Source organism: Engraulis encrasicolus, chromosome 18, assembly GCF_034702125.1.
Source record: "Engraulis encrasicolus isolate BLACKSEA-1 chromosome 18, IST_EnEncr_1.0, whole genome shotgun sequence".
NCBI classification, from domain to species: Eukaryota; Metazoa; Chordata; class Actinopteri; order Clupeiformes; family Engraulidae; genus Engraulis; species Engraulis encrasicolus.
Genome location: NC_085874.1, coordinates 17,378,067 through 17,403,593, shown reverse-complemented (window position 1 = coordinate 17,403,593; position 25,527 = coordinate 17,378,067). Strand labels below are relative to the sequence as shown.

The 25,527-nt window shown below is 46.4% G+C and overlaps 1 protein-coding gene across 1 annotated transcript in view; it reads left to right on the top strand.

Annotated features, from left to right (window-relative positions):
* arid1b (AT-rich interactive domain 1B) overlaps positions 1–24,450 on the top strand; it is a 104,490-nt gene extending 80,040 nt beyond the window's left edge. Inside the window, exons 13-22 of the mRNA XM_063222676.1 lie at positions 4,582–4,791; positions 5,219–5,435; positions 8,813–8,963; positions 10,054–10,223; positions 16,674–16,806; positions 17,091–17,192; positions 17,650–17,728; positions 17,972–18,788; positions 19,550–19,680; positions 20,637–24,450. Of these exons, the coding sequence (XP_063078746.1) occupies positions 4,582–4,791; positions 5,219–5,435; positions 8,813–8,963; positions 10,054–10,223; positions 16,674–16,806; positions 17,091–17,192; positions 17,650–17,728; positions 17,972–18,788; positions 19,550–19,680; positions 20,637–22,865 (4,239 nt within the window). The 3' untranslated portion in view covers positions 22,866–24,450. The remainder of the gene's footprint in view (positions 1–4,581; positions 4,792–5,218; positions 5,436–8,812; positions 8,964–10,053; positions 10,224–16,673; positions 16,807–17,090; positions 17,193–17,649; positions 17,729–17,971; positions 18,789–19,549; positions 19,681–20,636) is intronic.
* The last annotated feature ends 1,077 nt before the right edge of the window (positions 24,451–25,527 follow it).

The following is a 25,527-nucleotide window of genomic DNA, read 5'->3' as shown; positions in this document are numbered from 1 at the left end:
TTTTTGCCATGTCCACCTCCCATTGTTAAAGTCAAATAACTCTAGCTCAGTCTCATCTGACCACACTATGATTTCCCAAAATGCTTTTAGCTTGTCCAGATAAGCTCTCTGCATAAGTTTAACAACTTATTTCTGATGGATACACAGGAAAGCCTTTTTATTCGTCACCCATCCAATGAGCTTTTGCCTTGTGAAAAGTATACGTGGAAGGACCCATGTCTAAGTCTCCACTATCAGCAGCTATGGTCTTGTAATTCTATGGAGGTGTTCTGTAGTGTGCCTGTTACCATTCTTACCATCCTTTAGCCATGCCCTTTTAACAATTTTTCAACAAACTACAGTTTGTTCAGAGCCCACCATATTCCACAGAACTTATGACAAGCCGCGTCTGCTATTTTGTATGATAAATAACATTTTAATGACCAATCATGTCTGTCTTGGTGACTGAAGGGATTCCAAAGTCATTAAAACCAGTTTGTGCTGCAAAGGTGAGCTGTACTTTATATTAATGGTATACCTTCTTTGGGGTGCCCATATTTATGCACACGCCTATTTTTGTTTAAATCCACATAAAATTCTTTCTATAACACCTATGAAAATTCTTCCACTGCTGAAATGTTTCTCTTTCCCTACAGTTTAACATACAGTCCCAGGAAAAAGTTTGTACACCCTTTGAAATTTCTTACATTTCTGTCAAAATTGATCATAAAACATGGTCTGATCTTCCCGGAAATCTCAAGAAGGAACAATCAGAGTCTGCTTTAATTAATTCCACCCAAACATTTACATGTTATCATATTTTTATTGGTCATAAGGCCATAACATTCACAGGAGAGCAGGGCATAAGTAAGTACACCCTTGCATTAAGTAGGTTTTAACCCTCAGTTAGTTGCAATACCATCAACCAGATTTGTCCTGTAGTTGCAGATCAGATTAACAAAACAATCTGTTTGTATCTTGTCTCCCTCTTCTTTAAAGAACTGCCTCTCGTCAGCAAAGTTTGTGGGATGTCTGGAGTGCATTGCTTTCTTGACTTCATGCCATATAATCTCAATGGTTTTTTTTCAGGGCTTTGACTGGGCTATTTCAGAATGTGTATTTCATTATTATGAAGCCATTCTAAAGTCGATTTGCTTCTAAAGTATGGGTTGTTGTCACATTTCAGGACCCATACTCTTGTGTGCTTCAACTGTGTGACAGATTTCCTCACGTTTTTTCTGTAAAATATCACAATAAACTTGAGTTCATTGTTCCACTGATAATAGCAAACTGTCAAGGGCCCGAGGCAGCAAGGTAGCCGCATATAATGATGCTCCCGCCACCATACTCAGAAGAGGAGATGTAACCAAGAATAGCTAAACATGGGATTCATTCTGCCAATCTAAAATCAATGGGGTTTCTGTCCAAAAAATATTGCTGCACCTTTGAGGTTTGCGAAAAAGCATTTATATGATTCATAGAATTACTGCAAAATATTCTGTAGACCAACGTTGAAACCAAAGTTGAATTGTTCAGGGGAACATACAACATAATGTTTGGAGGAGAACTGGAGAACCACACCTTCACCAAAACATCATCTCCACCTTTGAGTATGGTGGCGGGAGCATTATTATATGCGGCTACCTTGCTGCCTCAGGCCCTTTTCAGTTTGCTATTATCAGTGGAACAATGAACTCAGAAGTTTATCGGATATTTTACAGAAAAAAGTGAGGTAGTCTGTCACACAGTTGAAGCACACAAGAGGATGGGTGCTGAAATGTGACAACAACTCATTCTTTAGAGGCAAATCGACTTTAGAATGGAGTTGTAATAATGAAATACACATTCTGGAATAGCCCAGTCAAAGCCCTGACAAAAAACAATTGAGATTATATGGCATGAAGTCAAGAAAGCTATGCACTCCAGACATCCCACAAACCCTGCTGACGAGAGGCAGTTTTCTAAAGAAGAGGGAGACCAGATACATCCAGATTGTTTTGTTAATCTGATCTGCAACTACAGGAAACATCTGGTTGAGGTTATTGCGACTAATTTAGGGTTAAAACCTATTGAATGCAAGGGTGTACTTACTTATGCCTTGCTGTCCTGTGAATGTTTACATCTTATGGCCAATGAAAATATGAAAACTTGTAAATGTTTGGGTTGAATTAGTTAAAGCAGACTCTAGTTGTTCCTTCTTGTGATTTCCGGGAAGATCAGACCATGTTTTATGACCAATTTTGACAGAAAGGTAAGAAATTTCAAAGGGTATACAAACTTTTTTCCTGGGACTGTATGTTAAAAGGAAGTTGCTACATTAAAAGTTAAACGAGAAATAAACCGATGTAATGATTTTCCAAAAGGGTGCCCAAACTTTCTCATGGCACTGTAGCATGGGGGCCATTGAGGATAGGAGTGCAAGAAGGATGCACCACCAGCTCCCTCGTCTTCAAATGGGCACAGTATGCACCTGACAATCGATAACTCGTGGATTCTAGAACATGGCACTAGATGGTAGCCTGTGAAGTCAGATTGCCCATCACTGGTTGAAGGTTGTTGTCTCTGATGAGAAAGTGCTCAGCAGTCGCTCAGTATTGTAGCCATGTGACCGATTCCCCTTGAAGATGCACTGGTGTAGTTTCTTTACCCCCCCTTCTCTCTCTCTCTCTCTCTGTCTCTCTCTCGCTCTCTCTCTCTCTCTCTCTCTCGCTCTCTCTCTCTCTCTCTCTCTCGCTCTCTCTCTCGCTCTCTCTCTCTCAGTCTGTTATCCCTCCCTTTCACCTCTCTCCCTTTCTCCTCTCTCATTGCATTTACACATAGTCTTAGTGCTGTCATGTATCCCCTGTGAAATTGTCCTCACTCCCTCCTGCACTGATCATGGGGGTAAAGAAACCATTCTGTTCTGACTGGGTAAGCATGATGGAGGGTTCATTGAATTATAAGTGAGTGTTTAGTGGGCGGCGGGAAAGGGAGAGGTGGGGGGGGTGTTTTGGAGTCCCCCTGGTTTCCTCCTCAGAGGTGCTTGATGAGCTGACATGTGAGAGCGCTGGGTGTTTCATTTCCCTCAGCGGGAACTAGGCAACAACATGGCCCAGCACTCTCACAGGCACCTCTGCCAACTGGAGAGAGAGAGAGAGGATACACAAGCGGATCCATGCACGCACGCACGCACACAGGCACTTACACACACACACACACACACACACGCACACACACACACACACACACACACACACACACACACACACACACACACACACACACACACACACACACACACACACACACACACACACACACACACACACACGCACAGGCACAGGCACATGTGCCTGCACGCACGCCACACAGGCACATGTGCCTGCACGCACGCCCACACACACACATACACACACACACACAAATATCCCCCCACAGCCCAGCAGTCTCCGACGGATGCTTACATGGGAAGGGCAGCTACACCCCAGGCAGGCGAACAGGCTTCACCCCAAACACTGGCATGAGCTCCTGAAGCAGCACAGATTGCCACCAGTAGGAGGCCAAATGGAGGCGCACCACACCCCACCACACCACACCACCACCATCCCTCCTCTCACCACCTCCCTCCCTCCTCTCTCCTCCCCACCTGGCTGAGGGATCTCAGTGCCGATTCACTTGGACCAGCGACTCCCTGATAATGATGATGACATAATAATAAACATGCCAGCCCCAGAACTGATCCCAGAACAGCATTCAGGGAGCAGCTTGTCCTTTGAGCCCTGTGTTGTGGCAGTCTTGTGGTGGTGGTGGTTGTTGTTGTTGTTGTTTTTTGTGTTTGTGTGAAAAATTGAATTGTTGCTTGGATGTGAAATTCATTGTGTCTTATTTTTTGTCTTCCTTCCTCTACTTCCCCTTCTCTCTCTCTCTCTCCCTCTCTCTCTCTCTCTCTCTCTCTCTCTCTCTCTCTCTCTCTCTCTCTCTCTCTCTCTCTCTCTCTCTCCCCTCTCTCGGTTTTTGTTTTCACTGTCTTCCTTTGTTTACACACTCTTGCTCACACATGAATTATTTTATTCATTCCTGTGTTTACTTTGCATTTGTTCTTTTATTAAACCACTATTTATACTTCCTCTTCTTACTCTTTCCTCTTCACTCACTGTTCTCATTTTTTTCCTCTGTATCTCCTCTTTCACTTTCTTATTCTCTGGCTTCCCACCATCTCGTGCTGTTTTTTTCCCCCCTCAACTTATTTCTATCTATCTATCTATCTATCTATCTATCTATCTATCTATCTGTCTGTCTGTCTGTCTGTCTGTCTGTCTGTCTGTCTGTCTGTCTGTCTGTCTGTCTGTCTGTCTGTCTGTCTGTCTGTCTGTCTGTCTGTCTGTCTGTCTGTCTATCTATCTGTCTGTCTATCTATCTATCTATCTATCTATCTATCTATCTATCTATCTATCTATCTATCTATCTATCTATCTATCTATCTATCTATCTATCTATCTATCTATCTATCTATCTATCTATCTATCTATCTATCTATCTATCTATCTATCTCCTTCTCTCTACATGTATTTCCCTCGTCCTCCACCCCTGCCCACTCCCGTCTCCCCCTCGTCCTGTCAACAGAAGCACAGCTCGGCCACCATGACCAACGAGAAGATCACGCGTCTGTACGAGCTGGGCATGGAGCCGGAGCGCCGGCCGTGGGTGGACCGCTACCTGTCCTTCATGGACGAGAGGGGCTCGCCCGTGCCCAACCTGCCCGCCGTGGGCAAGAAGGCCCTGGACCTCTTCCAGCTCTACGTCTGTGTCCGGGAGATGGGAGGACTGGCCATGGTGAGTGCTATATATATATATGAGTGGGTATTGATTTGGGACGATGTATAGATTTGACATTTTTACACATCTGCCACTATCCAAGAGTATTAGGCCAAGACTGACTCCCTATGTAAAATACTGGAATAGTGACTAGTGACTGTAGGGCAGTAGGAAATGGTTCTTTCGTTGAAGTCATAGTCTTCTATAATAAGTTTAGGTCAACATTTAAATATCACAAAATATGAAATATGAAAAAATATCATCTATTGATATGGAACTGTCACGATCACAATTTTACACCCGAGACTCAAACCGTAGCCACACAACTGAGATTGTATAACTTCATGACTTTGAACATAGCACTCAGAAGTGCTCTCCTGCCACTACTGTATGAATCCACCATAAGTATGTACGGCCTCTCTGCTCCTCCACACCTCCTCTACAGGTGAGCAAGAACAAGAAGTGGCGCGAGTTGTCCACGCGCCTCAACGTGGGCACGTCCAGCAGCTCGGCGTCCTCTCTGAAGAAGCAGTACATCCAGTACCTGTTTGCTTACGAATGCAAGGTGGAGCGCGGCGAGGAGCCCCCACCGGACGCCTTCGCCCCCGCGGAGAAGAAGCAGCAGCAGCCGCCACCGCCACGCATCCAGCCTCCCTCACCTGGTGAGAAGGCTTATCCTGTTCAACATACTCTAGAGTAGAGATGCACCGGATCCTGATTTTTAGGATCCTGCCGGATACCGGATCCAGTGCTTAAGATCCTGCCGGATCTGGAACCGGATACCGGATCCTACGAAAGGGTTGAAACACATAGCCTACTCGCACACGTGGGCCCTTTTTATCACGTTGGCTCAAACTATTTTGACTGAAAAGCCTCGGCTACCGGATCCTGGATCCTGGAACCGGATCCGGATCCGGTGCATCTCTACTCTAGAGTAGAGTAGTGTCTCCCAACCTTTTTGGTCTTGCGTACTCCTGAAGTATTTTTTTATCATAGTACAAGTACCCCCCACTCATGCTCTTTCTGCTTCAGGCCTATTCAAATAGCGCCCTGTGCGCCAGATTACAGTCCAGATAGAGTTTAACATTTGCTGCGGCCCAATGTCTGACTTTGAAATAGATTTTTTTAATTGACTGCAGTTTGTTGGGTTTTTTGTTTTGTCTTTTTTACGTGCCCCTTGCAAACCCATTCGGCCCTCTTGGTACTAAAGTTGAATGGCACGGCTTAGTGTATGGTGGTCATCACACTCATGAATGAAGGAAGCGAAGGACAGCACTCTTTCGATTTTTTTTCTTAGTTTATTTGCCCATGAACGTTTCGGGCAGAGCCCTTCTTCAGCGTGTAATGGCAAATAAACTAAGAAAATCATGTAATGCATGTAACCAATTCCAATATTTCCCATCCCCCTTGCAAATTATACCCCTGTTTTCCTTGTCAAATTGGGACCCCGTTTTGTAGTTTACACATCCAGCCTGCCTGGCAAAATGATGTGAAAAGATATGATTTGTTGTCTACCATGTGGCTATTGTACCAATGCTGTGTTGTGGATATTACCTTTTAGTGGATGATGGGATGGGAGACTGTAGTGTGCAGTCAAGTGTAGTGCATGACCTTATATGCACAAACACCGTGTCTGTAGTTTTTGTCTCATTCTCACACTCACCGGCAAAAGCCCTGCCACTCGTCTGTTCCCATCCCGTCCCACCACCCCGTCCCGTCTCGTCCCACCACCCCATCCCTCGTCTGGCCGTGCGCAGCTCTGTCTCAGTCTCAGCACTTGACACCACTCACAGGGATACAAATATCTGACAGGTGATTGTGATACGCTGAGAAGGGAGAGTAGGGAGGGGGGGATGGAGGAAGTAGGGAAGGAGGAGGGAGAGAAGAAAGGGAGAGGAAAGGAGAGAGGGGAGGGGGATAGCTGTCAGGCAGCCAGCTGAGGGAATCCCCCCTCCCCCATCTGCCTAATGGCTGCTGATGTCAGACATGGGGGGGCGGAGGGAGAGAAGGAGGGAGTGAGGGGGGGGGCAAAAAAGAAAGGAAGAGAGAGAAAGAGTCAGTCGGTCAGAGAGAGGAGAGAGAGAGCTATCAGGCAGCGGGAGGAAGGGAAAGGAGGGAGAGGAGGGAGAGGGGAGGGGTGAGGGGGATCCCAGGGAGAGGATTAATGGGGGAGGAGTGGGAGGGATATAAACAAAAGTGACCTCACACTGACCCGCTCTTTACCCGACCAGTGAGGCAGCAGCTTTTATTCCATCCTCTCTCGCTCTCTCTCTCTCTCTCTCTCTCTCTCTCTCTCTCTCTCTCTCTCTCTCTCTCTCTATCTCTCTCTCTCTGAATTTGGTAGTGAGGTTATTTGAGTTCATCAGGGCTTGAAGTGTGAGAGAATAGTGGGGCAGTGTAACACGCACACACAGTACTACACACCCACACACACACACACACACACACACACACACACACACACACACACACACACACACACACACACACACACACACACACCCACACACACACATGCACAGATACACACACCCCCATTGTTTACTCGCAGTGCTGAAATGTAGTAGAGCCTGGCAGGAGATCAAGTAGTAGTGCTGTCAGAGAATGAACAGTAGCTCTCGCTCTCTCTCTCTCTCTCTCTCTCTCTCTCTCTCTCTCTCTCTTTCTCTCTCTCGCTCTCTCTCTCTCTCTCTCTCTCTCTCTCTCTCTCTCTCTCTCTCTCTCTCTCTCTATCCCTTATTTCTCTGCAGAACACAATCACCATCACTCATACTTCAGCCAGTATACATTTGCGCATTTTCATCTCTGTTTAGTCATAACGGTATTCTCTACATATTTGGTGTGTTTCTGTATTACCGTATACACCAAAATACATTAGACACATACATCCAATCTAATACAGTTCTTCACATCACCTTTATTGTTAGGCTCTGCGTTTATTTTAACACAGAGACCAATACAAAACAAGAAGCAGGCTTAGTACATCACTGATTGGTCACTGGGCTTTTCAGGGCTTGTTCCTGGATTGTTAAAGACATGACTGAGAGTGTCCTGTAACTGAGCGCGTACACCAGAAGCGACCTAAACTGCCGAGGTCGCTGAAGAAGTTCTGCCATGATAAATTCACTGTATTCGCTCTGAATGTGACATTGATATGTTTGATTTAGCTTGTTACATAACGTCTATGGATTGTTAGCCTGGAACATTCGAAGATATGATCATTCCAATTGCTTTTCGTTGAACCGCCCTAAATAGCTCATTACCATGATATTAGCTAATATTAGCACACAGGTCGCTTTGCTCTCAACGAATTTGCTTTGGTCACTTTATTCGCCGACCGTCCATAGAGAAATCATGACTTCTGTCGTGTTAGTCGCTCTTGGTGTACACGCACAGCAATGCATAGGACAATGGTTCTTAACCTTTTTTTCTTAAAGCACCCCCTTACTTGTGCCCAAGACAAGCCGTGCACCCCCAACCCCAAACTTCTACTCGTACGCACTAAAAAATGATTTAAGTGATTAATTGCGATGATTGTACATAATGATCCCCAGCAAACTTTCGGTCACAACCTCAACACAAACAAAATTCCATGCACCCCCTGTAATCTCTGGCGCACCCCCAGGGGGTGCCCGCACCCCAGGTTAAGAACCACTGGCATAGGACATACAGCAGCAGATATAGGGTGCATTCCAATATGCGACCTTGCGTCCTCCACTTGTGCTTGTGGCCTCACGTTTTGCTGATGCCCCGCCTCCATGGAGAAAACAATCAAGTTTCCCCGCTGTCAGCCTAGCCAGAACAATTTTTGAAGGACTATTCTTCATTCACCATCCAGTTTGCAAATGAGAAAATGACTTGAGCTTTTGTGAGATATTGAAATATAATGCTGTTGTCAGTGATGTCATCACGACATACTACTTCCTGGTACGAGGTCACAAGCACAAGTGGAGGATGCAAGGTCACATATTGGAACGCACACATAGTATACTGTATACATTTTTTTCATGTTCTCACTCCCCCCCTTTTCTCTCCCCAGCTAACTCGGGCTCGCTGCAGGGCCCCCAGACCCCCCAGTCCACCGGCAGCAGCTCCATGACTGAGGCCCTGGGAGAGCTGAAGCCGCCCACCCCCTCCTCCACCCCCCACGGCCCTGGACCTGGACCCCTCACTCCACAGCAGAGCGGCAGGTCGGTGGAGGCTGACGCTCCTCCTGTCCTCATGTGTTAATGGCATTTGTAGAGACTGGCGCGGTGTGTTAAGAGTCCAATATGACTGTTCTCATTGCTCGTAGCTGTGCCGTAAATTGCGTTCTGCTGTAAAATGTTGAAGTCTGCGTGTTCAGGACATAGTCTTCAGTCAGACTTAAAGGGACACTGTGTGAGATTTTTTGTTGTTTATTTCCAGAATTCATGCTGCCCATTCACTAATGTTACCTTTTTCGTGAATACTTACCACCACCATCAAATTCTAAGTATTCATTATGACTGGAAAAATTGCACTTTTAATACATGAAAAGGGGGATCTTCTCCATGGTCCGCCATTTTGAATTTCCAAAAATAGCTTCTTAGCTGACTCTACTTGGACCATACTAGGAAATATTTGATTATTACTTAGTAAACTTTCATGTAAAGATCAAATTTGGCAATAGACAGCCCAGTTTCAATGGACAGCATAGTTGCAGTACCTTTATTGACCATTTCCTGCACAGTGTCCCTTTAAAGGACAACTGCACTATTTGGAACATGAAGCCAATTTTCTGAATTGTCTGCAATGAGTCCCTTTCACCATTTATTTGATGTTTGCTGCTGTCTCTGTTATTTGGCTGATTACATTTTGTCTCAACTGGCTTTATAATGGCAGTCTATGGGCATGTTCATATCTGTAGAGTTTTGTCAATTCTTTTTTTCCCTTTCATTTACAAAATGCCAAGTAAAACATGACTTATTATGACTTATTTCGAACTTGTTAGGGAATGCCAGTGAACCACCCCTAACTACTTGGCAAGATGCATACTTTTGAAAACAAATGTTTAGGGTGCTTAAGAACAGATGCCCATAGACAGCCATTCTAAAGCTGGTTGAGACCTAATCCAAATTAGTCAAATAACAGAGACAGCAGCAAACATGAAAACAGACTGTACATGTGAAACATTGCAGACAATACAGAAAAGGGGCTTAATGTTCAAAGTAGTAGTTTGAAAACTGTCAACTTGTGTGGATAGGTAACTGAAGCCTGTGTGTGTTACACCTTAGTAACTTTGTTGTGTGTGTTGTGTAGGGGTGCTGGCGGTGTGAGTGTGCAGGACCCCTTCTCCGAGGCCAGTGATCCAGCGTTCCAGAAGCGCGGCACAGTGCCTCCCGGGGGCCCCTACCCACAGGGGATGGGCCCCGACCCCGCCATGAGGATGGCCTACGATGCCAAGGACCCCTACAACGGGCCCCGTAAAGGTGAGTGCTACCGTACCATGCAAGTATACAGCACCAATACACACAAATCTCTACATATATACTATCGTAAGGTTGCCAAAAATCCGCCCACTTCATTGAAAACGTGATAATACCCCTACTTCAAATACTATTTAGTTGTGCTACCTTACATTTTTGATTAGCGGCAACTGTGTAGATCATGTAATAAACATTATTAGCTAACATTGACCGGACTTTCTGCTGTAATTTGGCGTTAAACGTCCAGCATGTTCAAAATCAAGCTTCAATTCACAGGCGATAGGCTCCCTACTCTGCCCGCTTGATTTCAGGTCATGTCAGTATTTCCGTTTTTGTTTATTATTACTTCACAATGTTGTACTAATTTCGTTCACACTCTTAGTCCTGACAGTATCTGTGATCAGTTAGGTCATTACTGTGGAAACAGGTTAAATAATTTTGGTACGCACACGCACACGCACGCGCGCGCCACCCTTGGGCATCCAGACTCACATGCGCACACACAGAGGAAAAAAAAGGTTTTGTTTTTGTTCATTGTATGCAGTCTTAGTAAATGTAGCTTCAGTGCAGGCTTCTGCATGGATTCATCTTATAATACCATGGCGCGTGCACACAGACACGCAGACACACACACACACACACAGAAAAAAATCATCAATACAGTTAAAATATTTTAATGATTGGGCAGATGATCCACATAAGCTGTAAGGGCTTATGCAATGACATAATGACGCTCAGCTGTGTGTGTGTGTGTGGGGGTGGGGGGGGTGGGGGGGAATGCACAGTCACTGCTCTTGGCATTTATGACAGCTGGTGGAGGTGCCTTGTAGTCTTCTAATGAGCGCATTCACAGCTGTAGAGACACTGTTGTTGAACGCTGATTCAGCAATTACTGGCTTTGTTTACATGACGCCATGGAAAAAAATGAAGAGACCACTTCGAAATTATCATTTTTTCTGATTTTACCATCAATACATGGGGTTCTCATTTTTTGTTTTACCCTGGCTGCGCGACCCTAGCTGCACACAACTCAACCTCTGATTGTTGGAAACCGCTGTCGGACAAAAAATTAGTTCACGTGGTTATCTGCCAGTGTCTTAGTTGGGTCATCTATAGAATTTCCGTGACCGTGGAGAGGAAAGGTTCGTTTCTCACTGGATTTGTCATCTATAAAGGTTAAATAAAAAAATGAGCCGGGGTGCCCCTCACAAAAATGTGGGGAAATTTTTGTAGAGCCCTATATCCAAAATGGCTGCTGCCAGCCAAGCTGGAAATTTACTTTTTAATGGTTTTGCCCACAGTGCTGCATAATACATGGTTTCTGACACTATTTGGGTCAAGAAATTCACAAATGATGTAGATTGATTGATTTGACCTATTTTGACCTTCAAATTCAAGATGGCTGCCACTTTTGGCTCTTTAAATGTCAATTTTTCAAAATCGTCAGAGAGCCTTAATATTAGGCTCAAATGAAAGGTCTGCTCATACTGAAAAGATTTAGCCCCCATGTCCCTCCCAAAAATCCCGGCATTTTTTGCTAGAGAGGCAAATTCAAAATGGCGTCCGGCGCCATCTCTAAAAAATAACTTTTGATCTGAATGACATAGAATCATGTATGAAGACACTTTTTCATACAAGTCAACCATGAGGATTCCAAATCTGACATCATTTTGATAATACAACTTTGTTTTGACCATGAATTTCAAGATGGATGGAACAGTCATTTTCAATCTTTTTAGGCCGTGACCCCCCAAAACAGTCATATTTGGACTGGGGACCCCCCAATTCAAGCTATTTCATTTCTCATATATAGATATTGAGAAAATATCTGATCTACAAACCCACAATGGCTCACATTTTGAGGCCTAGTGGGCTTGTAGATGGGCTATTTTCACAATATTTGACAATTTGGCCAATGTTTTAGCATTGTTTGATGATTATTCTGTATGCAGTGATGGTCTTTTAAATTGACATTCCTTACATTGACACCCCACCCCCCAAAAAGGGGATCTCAACCCACAGGTTGAGAACCACTGATCTAGTACATAGAACGTTTGACATTTTCCAAGCATTCTTGCATAAAGAAGCTCGTTGAGGGACTCAAAACAAGAGCTGCTGAATTGGACAGAAGTGCTCTCAAAAGTAGTGATAAGCCTGGTTCAAGACCCCCTGAGCTGCAAGAACACCATGTTGTTGAGGAATGTGTGGCCTTATTCACCTTATTCAACCACAATGGCATATACAGGAAGATGCAAGGGAACAAGCTCATTCAGAAGATCTCCATCCAACCTATTGCGATTAAAGAACCCCATGTTGCTCTAATTGACATGGAGATGATCTGGAGGATGGCAACTCCATTGGACACAGGACAGCACAGGACGGCACGTCATACAAGTGGTTGGGCTGTGTCAAAATCCATCATCCTTGCCCGCCATTCTCATTCTCACCGTGTAATTAGTGTCAATGATCCCTCCCTGCGATACAACATACTCAACAGAAGATGATGAGCGAGACCTGCGCATATATAAAGGGAGCATCTTTTGCAGGGGGAGCGTACCTATGTTCCTGGGTCCTATGTTTCCCGGTCTTTGAATGGGATTGGGGAACTTAGGATCTTTTTCCTAAAAAAGGGTCCTATGTTCCCTGCATTGTATGTTTCCAAGTTTTTTAATTGTGCCCTTCCCAAAACCATCCCTAAACCTAACCTGTCAGAAATGCAATGTTTCTGAGTTGTAATTTGTGCCCTGACCAAAACTATCCCTAAACCTAACCTGTCAGAGGTGCAACAACAACCTGCGCGTTGCCATGCGGCAGCAGTCTTCTTCGAAGCAGCGGGGAACATAGAACCCTTTTTCTTTAAAAAAAAAGGTCCTAAGTTCCCCGCATTGTATGTTTCTGAGTTTTCAATTTGTGCCCTGACCAAGACTATCCCTAAACCTAACCTGCCACAGTTGCAACAGCAACCAGCACTTTGCCATGTGGCAGCAGTCTACTTTGAAGTTTTTGAAAAAAGGGTCCTATGTTCCCCGGTAGAGGGGAACATAGGACCCGGGGACCATAGGGATGACCCCTTTGCGGGAGATGGCTCAGAATTTGTGGCTGAACAGACTTCTCTGGTTAGCAAAGACTGAGTGCAAGGGGTGATGGTAATTGTCCACTACAGAGTCCAGTCTGCTCAGTGTCCTCTTCTCAGCTGTGGTACTGAGAGCCTCCAGTTCTGTACCAACAACACATCCCGCTTTCCTCACCAGCTTGTCCAGGCGTCCAGCATCTTTCTTCCTAATGCTCCCACCCCAGCATGCCACAGCATAGGAAAGCACAGCAATGACAGACTGGTAGAACATCTGCTGGAGTCTGTTGCAGACAAAAATTATCTCAGCTTCCTCAGAAAATCTTCTAGACTGCATGTGAATTTACTGACCAGTCTAATTTACTATTCAGATGAACCCCCAGGTATTTGTAGGTGCAGACTGTTTCCACTGTCTTCCCCCTCAAAAGATACAGGCACAAGGGGTGGGGTGGACCACCAGAAATCAACCACCATTTCCTTGGTTTTGGTGGTGTTCAACTGCAACTGGTTGGTCCTGGACCAACTGACAAAATTCTCCACCAGTCCCCTGTACTCCCCTGTCAGCCCATCTGTAATACATCCCACAATGGCAGTGTCATCAGAGAAGAGCTGTTTGCGTTCATGAGACAGGTGATCTATGCACACAAGAAGAGTAGCACCATGGCTGAAGCCTGTGCTTCCAAGTGGAAGACCATGAAGAGAGTCTTTTATCTGTCTCCCTTCAGATGCAAACAGCTTACGCCAACACTGCCTTCTTGACAACTACTTGGCGTACCTAGTGTGCCACTCCACACTGGCAGGCAAGGATGCTGGAGACACCTTGTACACTTAGTCCTTCCAATTGTATGGTGTGGCGTCCTGTGTCTGCCACTCTTCTACTGATGGAGTTGCCATTCTCCAGATAATGCCCATGTCAATTAGAGCAACATGGTTCTTCAATCACAATATGTTGGAGATCTTCTGGATGAGCTTGCTCTTCTGCGTCTTCCTCTATATGCCATTGGGGTTGAATAAGGCCACACATTCCTCAACAATGTCTTCTAGCAGCTTGAAGAGCTTCACACGTTTGACTGTCTTCAACCAGGTTGATGGCTGCTTTGAGATAACTTCTTTTCATTTCAGCAGCTCTTAAGTTTTCCACTATATCAGCTTGAATTTCATGGTCAAAACAAAGTTGTATTATCAAAATGATGTCAGATTTGGAATCCTCATGGTTGACTTGTATGAAAAAGTGCCTTCATACATGATTCTATGTCATTCAGATCAAAAGTTATTTCTTAGAGATGGCGCCGGACATCATTTTGAATTTGCCTCTCTAGCAAAAAATGCCAGGATTTTTGGGAGGGACATGGGGGCTAAATCTTTTCTAAAGGGTCCATAGAGGTCAAATCAATCATCAAAAAACCATGCCAGAGGATGGTCACGGAAGCTCACATTATGACCCAACCCAACTAATCAGCAGTTTAATTCTCATCAACCACAAACCTTGATCTTTTTTACCTTTCAGATGACTTCTGCATAGCCTACTTGTAATTTTACTGTCCATAACTGAACTCAGTATGAGCAGACCTTTCATTTGAGCCTAATATTAAGGCTCTCTGACGATTTTGAAAAATGGGCATTTAAAGAGCCAAAAGTGGCAGCCATCTTGAATTTGAAGGTCAAAAATAGGTCAAATCAATAAATCTACATCATTTGTGAATTTCTTGACCCAAATAGTCTCAGAAACCATGTATTATGCAGCACTGTGGGCAAAACCATTAAAAAGTAAATTTCCAGCTTGGCTGGCAGCAGCCATTTTGGATATAGGGCTCTACAAAAATTTCCCCACATTTTTGTGAGGGGCACCCCGGCTCATTTTTTTATTTAACCTTTATAGATGACAAATCCAGTGAGAAATGAACCTTTCCTCCCCACGGTCACGGAACTTCTATAAATGACCCAACTATCTTGCCCCTCCTCACAATACAGTGTTTATAAACAAAAAAAAAACATGTATAGGTAGTTAGGCCTATGTGTTCGTGTAAAATGAACATTGTTGTTTCATTACATAGACTACTGACAACAGTTAAAACATTACTATTATGTTGTTTTAAAATGAATATCATCTCGTTTTCTTTGCCTTTTGGTCTGAAAACATTTCATAGAGTATTAATCCCAATGGAAATGAAGGTGTCTATCAACGTACAATAGAGCTGATCAGACTTACTGCCGCTACGGTGTTATTTTGATAATTTTTCATTTTCTGCAAATAAAAGCTCTAAATGACAATATATTCATTCGAAATTCGGAGGAAATGTTCTCAGTACTTTATAGTATGAAACAATGTTAATTTTACTTGAACTCATGCCTGTAAGCTGTAATTCCCGAAACAATGATAATTTCAAAAAGGTCTCTTATTTATTTCCTTGGTGTATGTTTTCATCATCCAAGTCCTCTTGCCATAGTACTACCTCTTTGTTTCCTTATAACTGTAATGTCTTGTAAAGGTACAGCTGGAGCATTGACTGCTGATGTTTGATGGCTCTTACATGGATGTGTCCCTCTGAAGTCAAAAAGTCTAAATGGAATATCAACATTCATATCTTAACAGACACAAAAATGCATAGAGCACGTTTCTCATTCCAATCGTTGAGGGTTCAGCGTTTTATTGGTGAATCACACGTATTCATGTATTAGACTCAATGATGGCTGTCTATGCAGAGGCCTAAAGTAGACTGTAGAGCTACTAACACACATATGCTGTACAACCGGCAAAGCAATATACATATTATAGGTACACAGTGTACATCATACACAGTGCCATTACAATGTGAGCATTTACAATGTTGGACATTGTGAGGTGCATTAGTTCCTCTGTTAGATCAGTGCTACAAAAAACTGCATCCTTTTAGTGTTTGAAGGCAAGGCTGCTGATGCCAATGTGTGACAAGGGCGCCCTCTGCAGTAAATGGTATATCACTACAGACCACTCCTCTTATCATATTAGATGGACTGTAGAAGAACCTGAGATATGTTCTGGTGTGCTTGCCTTGCCTTGGTCGTGATAAATGTCTTCCAGAACTGCAACTTTTGAGTTTCTTAGCCATTTAGCTGAGCCTTGATACTTCAGTTTTTGTCATTCTCAGACCAAAAGGACCGAATCGTCTACCTCAAGTGTTGGTAATGTTGCTTGCAAACCCGTTAGTATTGCAGACCACGTTTCCTCCCTCTTGCCTAAGAGTGCTTGACTTAACCCCCTTAACTTTCATCCTCTTCTCACCATCTTCTCCTCTTCACTCCTTTCCTCTACTTTAATTTCCTTTCCTCTCCTCTCTTCTCCTCTTGTCCTCTCTAGCTTGACACTATAAACATTAAACGTACTGCCTCTGTTTCCTCTCCAGGTGGCAGTGAGCCCTTCATGCCAGGCCAGATGCCAGGCAGTGCCATGCAGGAGATGTATCCCCACGGACCGGCCCCAGGGATGGGCATGGGCCCCCGCCCACAGTACCCCTACGGGCCCGGCTTCGACAGGAGGTGACATGTGGACACACACACACACACACACACACACACACACACACACACACACACACACACACACACACACACACACACACACACACACACACCATATTAAACCTGAAATGAAATGACACTCTGACTGTCATACAGGACTGTTGATCATGTTTGCAATGATAGTTAAACTAAGAAAAAATATTTTAATTGATTTACCAGATGAATTTACTGAATTTCTCTCTCTTCATTTCTCTCCACCTCTCTCTCTCTCCACCTCTCCCTCTCTGTCCCTCTCTTTTCAGAGAGCATGTCATGGGGCCAGATGGAACCATGGCTCCCCCTACAGGACAGAACAGTAATGAGTCCAGCATGTACCCTGGCAACAGATACCCTTCACACCAGAGGTAACGACATGGCCCAAGCTTTTATTTACTTATGTATAGGAAGAGTAGGAGTCCGCACACTGCAGCTCTGATTTGAAGATTTATTCAAAACATACAACGTTTCAAGCCAGCAGGCATGTGGTTGTGGGTACCTGTTTATTCAAGATGTACGTTTCGTACATTTTCGACCCAGCAGGGTCTTCTTCAGTCGTGCGATTGGGAGTGATTGTGGGCGGGTGATGTGATTGTGGGCTACAGTGTGCGGACGTCTACTCTTTCTATTAGATTCGCCTTAGTTCTGCACCTGGCCTCAGCGAAGTGGGTGTACACTTTCATTCATCTGAACAAGTTTTTGTACAACCTATACAATACACTATACAACCTCCATTGTTGGCAATTACGTGATTTATTTATTACAGTAAACAGTATTTGTGTTTGAAAGCCTTGGTTTAGTAATGCTGTTCTTGTGGTCTGACAGGCATGGTCCTGATGGATATGGCCAGCAGTTTCCTCATGGAATGCCATACGGGCCGCATGGAATGTACCCACAACAGCAGGTCAGTTGTATCATCTTACCTATGGAGGAACAGAGCAGTGGATGTGGACTTGGACATTTTTAGTCATACGTGTTGTGCCCATAAAGGTAGTAAATGTGTTCTAATCTAATAGACTGATCATTATGCCATGTTATGTGACACAGGTGAAGGTGATATATTGTAATAAAATATGTAGTAAAGCTTTGAAAACATGATTGTATAACCAGGAGGACCAATCAAATGTGTGTGTGTTTGTGCTTGCAGGGCTACAAGCGTGCGGGCGAGGGCATGTACGGGCCCCCAGCCAAGCGTCACGAGGGCGGCGAGGGCTACATGCAGTACGGGGGCCAGCAGCAGCCCGAGATGTACGGCCAGTACGGCCCCGGCTACATGGGGCCCGAGCGCCGGCCCATGCAGGGCCCCCAGTATCCCCCCTTCCCCTACGGCCGCCAGGGCCCTCCCCAGCATGCTATGATGAGCGGGGGCTCCCCAGGGGCCTCCTCTGGCCCCCCCACCGCCGGGCCCCCACAGGGCAACATGTGGCACCCCAGGACTGATATGGGCTACCCGTACCAGGGCCGACAGGGCCAGGGGGCTCCTTACCCAGGCATGGGCCGCGGAGGAGAGGAGGTGGACGGTCGTGGACCTGGTCCGGATGGCAGCCCCTGGCCCGGGCACCCCAGCCAGCGCCAGTCTCCGTACCCACAGGGCTCTCCCTCCTCCGCCGTGTCCTCTGGCGGTCCCGTGCCCCAGATGGCCAACCGCCAGCCTCCGTCGCCCTTCCAGTCCCAGGCCAACATGCCCAATCACATCTCCCGAGCTCCGAGTCCCTCCCCGTTCCCCCGGCCCATGAGCGGCTCCATGTCCCCCACCAAGGCCCACTTCATGGCCTCCATGCAGAAGATGCAGAAGCCCGGCATGCCGCCGGGTATGATGGGCCCCCAGGGCCCGGGAGGACCCATGCCCCCCAGCCAGGGCGGCATGCCCCCCATCCTGCGCGAGATCAACTTCCCACCGGGCTCCGTGGAGGCCACCCAGCCTGTCCTGAAAGCCAGGCGCAGGATCACGGCCAAGGATATCGGTAGGCACATCTAATTTTTTGTAGACATCTTGGTTTGCTCTCATTTGTAGAGATGTTGATTTGCTCTCATTTGTATAGATGTTGCTTTGCTCTCATTTGTAGAGATGTTGTTTTGCTCTCATTTGTAGAGATGTTGGTTTGCTCTCATTTGTAGAGATGTTGTTTTGCTCCTATTTGTAGAGATGTTGGTTTGCTCCCATTTGTATAGATGTTGGTTTGCTCCTCTTTGTAGAGATGTTGGTTTGCTGCCATTGGTAGAGATGTTGGTTGGTGAATGAGTTGTGCAGGTTATTGCATTTCTGACAGAGAACAGCATTGGTGCATCCGTAACCGGCACTGTCTCCTTACCAGTAGCTACCACTTGGCACCCTGACCAGTTAGTAGTTTCTATGTAGAAAGCGAGCCACTAGTAAGCACAAATCGGACGTACTACAGCACCAGTCATTTACATAACTGGGGACCGTCCTTGATGGCACAAACAACCGATGGCCGAATAGTTGTCGAACTACCACAGACTTCTGGGATACCGAAGTACCCATGGTTTGCCTACTGCAAATATGACCGGGTATAGAAAGTTATCCGTGTACCGTCAGCCTCCTGATTGAAATGTTACTAGTTGTATTCGGATTCACTACACAGGAATTTGCTTATTTTTTTGCCTTCTACATAGGAAGGCAGTTGGGATTTTAGGATGCACCCCATGTCATCATAGGTGAATGACAATAACCTTTGACCTCTAACTCTGCCTCTGATTGGTGCAGGCACTCCAGAGGCGTGGCGTGTCATGATGTCACTGAAGTCGGGGCTGCTGGCGGAGAGCAGCTGGGCTCTGGACACCATCAACATCCTGCTGTACGACGACAACACAGTGGGCTCCTTCACACTCACCCAGGTCAGACCATAGGCCTACCTACCTACTACAGTAGGGCAGTGGTTCTCAACCTTTTTTTAGGCAAGGCACCCTTTCAATCCCTGAAACATTTCAAGGCACCCCAAACCAACAAGCCGTAACATGGCATCACATCCGATACCACACAATCTTAGAAAAGTAACACACCCTTCGTTAAAAGTTGCAGCTTAGTGGGCCAACCTAGATTTATTTTATTGTGTGTGAATGGCAGATGAAAGATTCCACTGACTAAGCATTTATTTATTTATGTAGACAAATGTGTATTATATTACATAATGTATTTATCAGCCATTTTTCCGCGGCACCCCTGAGGGGCCCCGGCACCCTGGTTGAGAAACACTACAGTAGGGAGTGCACTACCATGCGCATAGCCAGCTCTGTACAAGGTCATCAGATCATCAGATACATCAGATATAGAGGGAAAGAAAAGTGTGTTCTGGCATGCTGCTCCTGCTGCTACCTGTGATTTGCGAAAATATGGTCAAAATATTGTGTAACTAATTCATAACAAATCATACTGATGAGCAGCAGTGTGCAGGGTTTACTCCATATGGATCCACACGTGCAGGGCAGTCACAGCACTCACTCAGATCAAGATTAGAAGCTCAGTGATAGAGACACAGATTTAACATGACAAATATAGCAAACATTGAACATTCACGTGTGACGGTTAAAAACAATCATGTCAACTGTAACATACCTTATTGTTCAATGTTAATTTGAGCAGTAAATTGCATAACATTTGGTGAAAAATGATAACTAACAAACTTGTACCTAGTTAACATGTTATTTTATGTGATCCTTGTGCTGTGTCAACAAACCCTTTCAAATCAAATCAATCAGCTTGAGTTGTGGGGCTATTGTATATAGACCATCATCATGTACTGCAGTTCATCGTCAGAAATATGAACGCCGTCTTTGTGTGTGTTCCCTTGCAGTTGCCCGGTTTCCTGGAGCTGATCGTGGAGTACTTCAGGAGGTGTCTGATCGAGATCTTCGGCATCCTGGAGGAGTACGAGGTGGGCACCGAGGGCCAGAAGACCCTCTTAGGCCCACTCCCTGACCCCCCGCAGGAGGACACCAACGCTGAAGCGGACCCCGACCCCGACACTGAGAGCCAGACACGGGCCACCACCCAGGTGGAGGCCGAGAAGAAGAAGGAGAAAGAGGAGGAGAAGAAGAAAGAGGATGGAGAGAAGAAGAAAGAGGAGGAAGAAGAGAAGAAGCTCCAAGTGTCCGGAACGACGAACGGACCACCAGTCCTGGTTGGTCCACCTGAGGCAAACGCAGTCACCACCACCACCACCACCACAGAGAAGAAGGACAAGGAAGTGGTGGTGGAAGAGAAGGAGGAGAAGGAGAAGAAGGAGGAGAAGTCTTCTTCTGAGGAGGTGGTGGTGGTCAAGGAGGAGGCCATGGAGGTAGGACTGGAGAAGAAAGAGGAGTCTCAACAGGAGCGTCAGCAGGAGAAAGAGAAGGAGAATGAGGAGACCACCAACACCACCACCACCACCACCTCCTCCATCTCCACCACCTCTACCGTTGTTGACAAGCAGGAGCCGCTGCCCAAACAGGCCAGCAAGTACGACCGGCTGCCGGTGAAGGTGGAGGAGCGCGACCGGGAGGCCGACCAGGTGGTCGCTCTGAGCTCTGAGCAGCTGGGCCACGTCACGCGCTTCACCAGCGGCCTGCTGCACTGGAAGGCCGGCGGCGGAGACTCCACCCGCCACATCCAGACCCACTTTGAGCTGCGCACGGGAGCGGAGGATTCAAGATGCAATGGCAAATGTGGTGCCAGCGCAACGATAACAGCAGCAGCAGCAGCAGCAGCAGGAACTACAGCTCCGGAGCCCCAATCAAAGCCCTCCTCCGGCCCTCCGAGAGAGGAAGACGGACCACCACAAGACAAGGAGAGCGGTGTGACCGCCACCATGGACGAGGTGCTGAGCTCTCGGCCCCAGGAGAGCCAGGCGGCTGGGGACAACAGCAAGGGTGTCCAAGGCCTCTCTGCTGCTGACAGGGTCCAGGCGTCGTTCCCCTTCGCCGACCACCCGAGGCCCGGCAAGCTCCTCACGCTGCAGGAGGACGAGCCTCGCTCGTGGGACGAGGCGCCCCTGTCGACGGCCGAGCCCTGGCAGGACTCGCTGGCCCGCCGCTGCGTCTGCGTGTCCAATATCGTGCGCGGCCTCTCCTTCGTCCCGGGCAACGACGCCGAGATGTCCAAGCATCCCGGGCTGGTGCTGCTGCTGGGCAGGCTGGTGCTGCTGCACCACGAGCACCCGGAACGGAAGAGGATGGTGCTGCCGCCGGCGTCCGTGACCCTGTCGTCCACGTCGGCCCTGTCCCCGGTGCTGCCGTCCCCGTACGGCCCACAGCGCACTGGCGGCGGCGAGGAGGAGGAGCGCGGGCTGGCGTGCAGCAAGGACGAGTGGTGGTGGGACTGCCTGTGGGCTCTGCGCGAGAACACGCTGGTCACCCTGGCCAACATGGCGGGCCAGCTGGACCTCTCGATCTACCCGGAGAGCATCTGCCTGCCCATCCTGGACGGCCTGCTGCACTGGATGGTGTGCCCGTCGGCCGAGGCCCAAGACCCCTTCTGCTCGGGAGCCAGCGCGGGCGGCACGCTCTCCTGCCCGCTCACGCCACAGCGGCTGGCGCTGGAGTGCCTGTGCAAGCTGAGCATCCAGGACGGCAACGTGGACCTGCTGCTGGCCACGCCGCCCTTCAGCCGGCACGAGCGGCTCTTCGGCGCCCTGGTGCGGCACGTGGGCGAGCGGCGCAGCCAGGTGTGCCGGGAGATGGCGGTGGCGGCGCTGGCCAACCTGGCGCAGGGGGACGCGGGGGCGGCGCGGGCCGTGGCCCTGCAGAAGGGCTCGGTGGCTGCCCTGGTGGGCTTCCTGGAGGACAGCGTGGCCATGGCGCAGTACCAGCAGAGCCCCCACAGCCTGCTGCACGCCGCGGCCCCGCCGCCACACCCCGAGCCCCCCAGCGTCAACATGATGTGCAGGGCCGCCAAGGCGCTGCTGGCCCTGGCCAAGGTGGAGGAGAACCGGCCGGAGTTTGTGCTGTTTGAGAGTCGACTGCTGGACATCTCGCTGTCGTCCGTGCTCAACGCCAGCGTGGCCGGCGTCATGTGCGAGGTACTCTTCAAGCTCGGGCGCTCGTGACGGACAGACCGCGAGCTGGCAGTCGGACATATCGGGGTGTCATAGTGTGGAGACACACACACAAAAAAAACATAAGATCGCCGCGTCTCGCAGATCAGGGGTTGGGATTATATTTTTATTTAAGAAAAATGAACAAAAAAAATGAACACGACAGACAAAAAAAAAAAGTTTTTACATACAAATGAATATATAGAGAATATATATAGCTCTGCGCCCCATCCACAATCTTCATTTGGGATTTTTAAAAAATTAATAATTTTAATACAGATATTTAATACCTGGTGTTTTGTTTCCTTTTTGTATGTGTTTTATTTGTTTTTTCATTTGTTTTAACCAAAGTTGATATCGGATGATAGGTCTGGTAGTGTCCGAGGGGTATTTTGCTCTTTAAATGTTTTATAATTGTGGCTGTTATTGTTTTCTTTCTCTGTGGGGCTTGTTTGTCTGTTTTTTTGGGGGGATGCAGATTTATTTAAAACATTGTAAGACTTGTTGTAGATAGATACTCTTGCCATGTGTTTTAAGACAAAGAAGTAACAAAAAAAACACAGACTCTACTCAAGACATACATGTATCCAGTTCAGAGGAAAAAAGCATTGTGCAATAGGATGTAGTTTGGCTTGTCAGAGTGAAAAGAGGGAGGTTAACCTTAATGTGAATTAATATTTTATTGACCACAGGCAATATTTTAAGAAAAAAATTCTGACCACCAGTATTGTACTGTAGAGCCGTACCAGTATAAACAGGAGAGATTCTTGTTTTTCAACAAAAAAATGAAATGAGCGATATTTTTCTCTTTTTTTGCAAAAAACACTCGCTTTTTTTGTGTAGAAGCATGATCACAGACAGCCGGCTGAACACGTGACCATCTCGCTCTCTCTCCCCCGTCTTTCTCAGTATCCTTCTCCCTTCCCGGTCGCCCCTACTTCATCTTACACAGGCCCCCATTTTTGTAAATAGCAATTTTTGGACATACTACAAAGGGGGACCTTTTTGATGGTTATGTTTGTCCCCTTTTTTTAAAAAAAAGAAAAGAAATATGTCCAAGAGACATGATGCTCTTACAAGTGTTGACGGTTGGTAATGTATAACGAATTAATTATTGACGATATTGATACGGTCACTGAGAATTTTGGCGACTTCTTTTGGAGATGGGAAAAGGAGTGGGGTTGTCTCCTCGCCATCTGGCTCAGCTGCTGTTACACTATGGTGACGAGTAACAGACATGGGATCGCAACCTCCGATGGAGACAGCCGTTTTTGTGTTTTGCTATTTTTGACTATTTTTTTTGTTTTTGTTTTGTATGCCAATGGTAGACCATTTGAGAAGACGTCACGGTAATATTTTATTTTGGATGTGGACTCCTGGGCCTTTGCAGCGGTCTATATGGAATGTGGTGGATGAAGAGAAACGATGGCAAACTGATGAACTTGGACATTGCAAAATTCCCAACAAATGTAAAGTCTATGTAAACTCTTTCTCCATTTGATTTGAAGACCATTGTTTATTCAGTATAAAAAGTCTTTCTACTACATGTTCCACATGTTAAAAGTAAATGTACATGAAATCTGGTTGAGCACTGTGACCACTGGTTCTTGAGTGTGTCTTTTGTCTTTGTGTGATATATGTAACACATACAATAACAGAACCTGAAATGCATAAATAAGTCGAATTTATTGAACATACATACGACACGACATTCAAAGGAATAGTAGCACTTTCAAACTGCCCAAAGATGCTTAATCCGAATTCACTGATGTTCAGTTCATGCCTCATTAGACTCTGTCCAAAATGGTAACAAATCGAAGCATTTCAGCGTTTTTTTTCCCAGCATGAATGGCGTTAGTCTGTCCAGACTGATGGATAAACTTAAGTTGAAAACGAAAATTGGACATACTACATACATAAAACTAACTAAGTCTTCAAATTCAGCCTGGGTTAGCAATCCTGTGCAGCCAGCTTCTGAACTGTTGGATTTTGCAACCAAAACGATGATGTACTACAGTGGGGTTGCTGGAGACCTTAACAAATCATGAACCTTAAGCATGTTTGTTTTATCAGCCAGGCTACACTTGCGCTTTACTCTTTACAGAGTAGACCAGAGAGTGTCTGTCCTGAGCAGACACGTATGACCTGGAGGGCTCCTGTGACTCTCCAGAGCCTCTCCAAACTCCACACCTCTCACTCCTCCTCCAGTAGCCATGCTTGCGTGACAAATCCATTTAACCAAATTACAGGAGCTAAATGCACAGGACAAACATCAGCCACAGACGAGGCAGTCACAAGCACCGACGGTCAGGCAGGCCATGACGCAAACACAAGTATTTTTGTGCCCCTGTGCAACGCTTTTTGAGATTTTATTTGGCCTCCTCAGATGCCTGGGCCAAGAATGGCAGACTGCCATTTATGAGCATCTGACTTTCTAATTGAGGGCCGTAAAGCAGAATTTGGCACGTCTGAGTCTTTATTTAGACAGCAATGGAACCCTGCTTTAACCCCTTAAGACGCGGCTTTATACATTTGTTGTTACCAGTATGCTAATGACCAAGTCGTGGTACATTACTAAAGGGCCTATGTTGTGTCATAGTATTGTAGTGCTATGGTAGCTACATTTCAATGACTATTACTGCGTGCCACAGGAGGTACGGCGTGCATTAAGGGG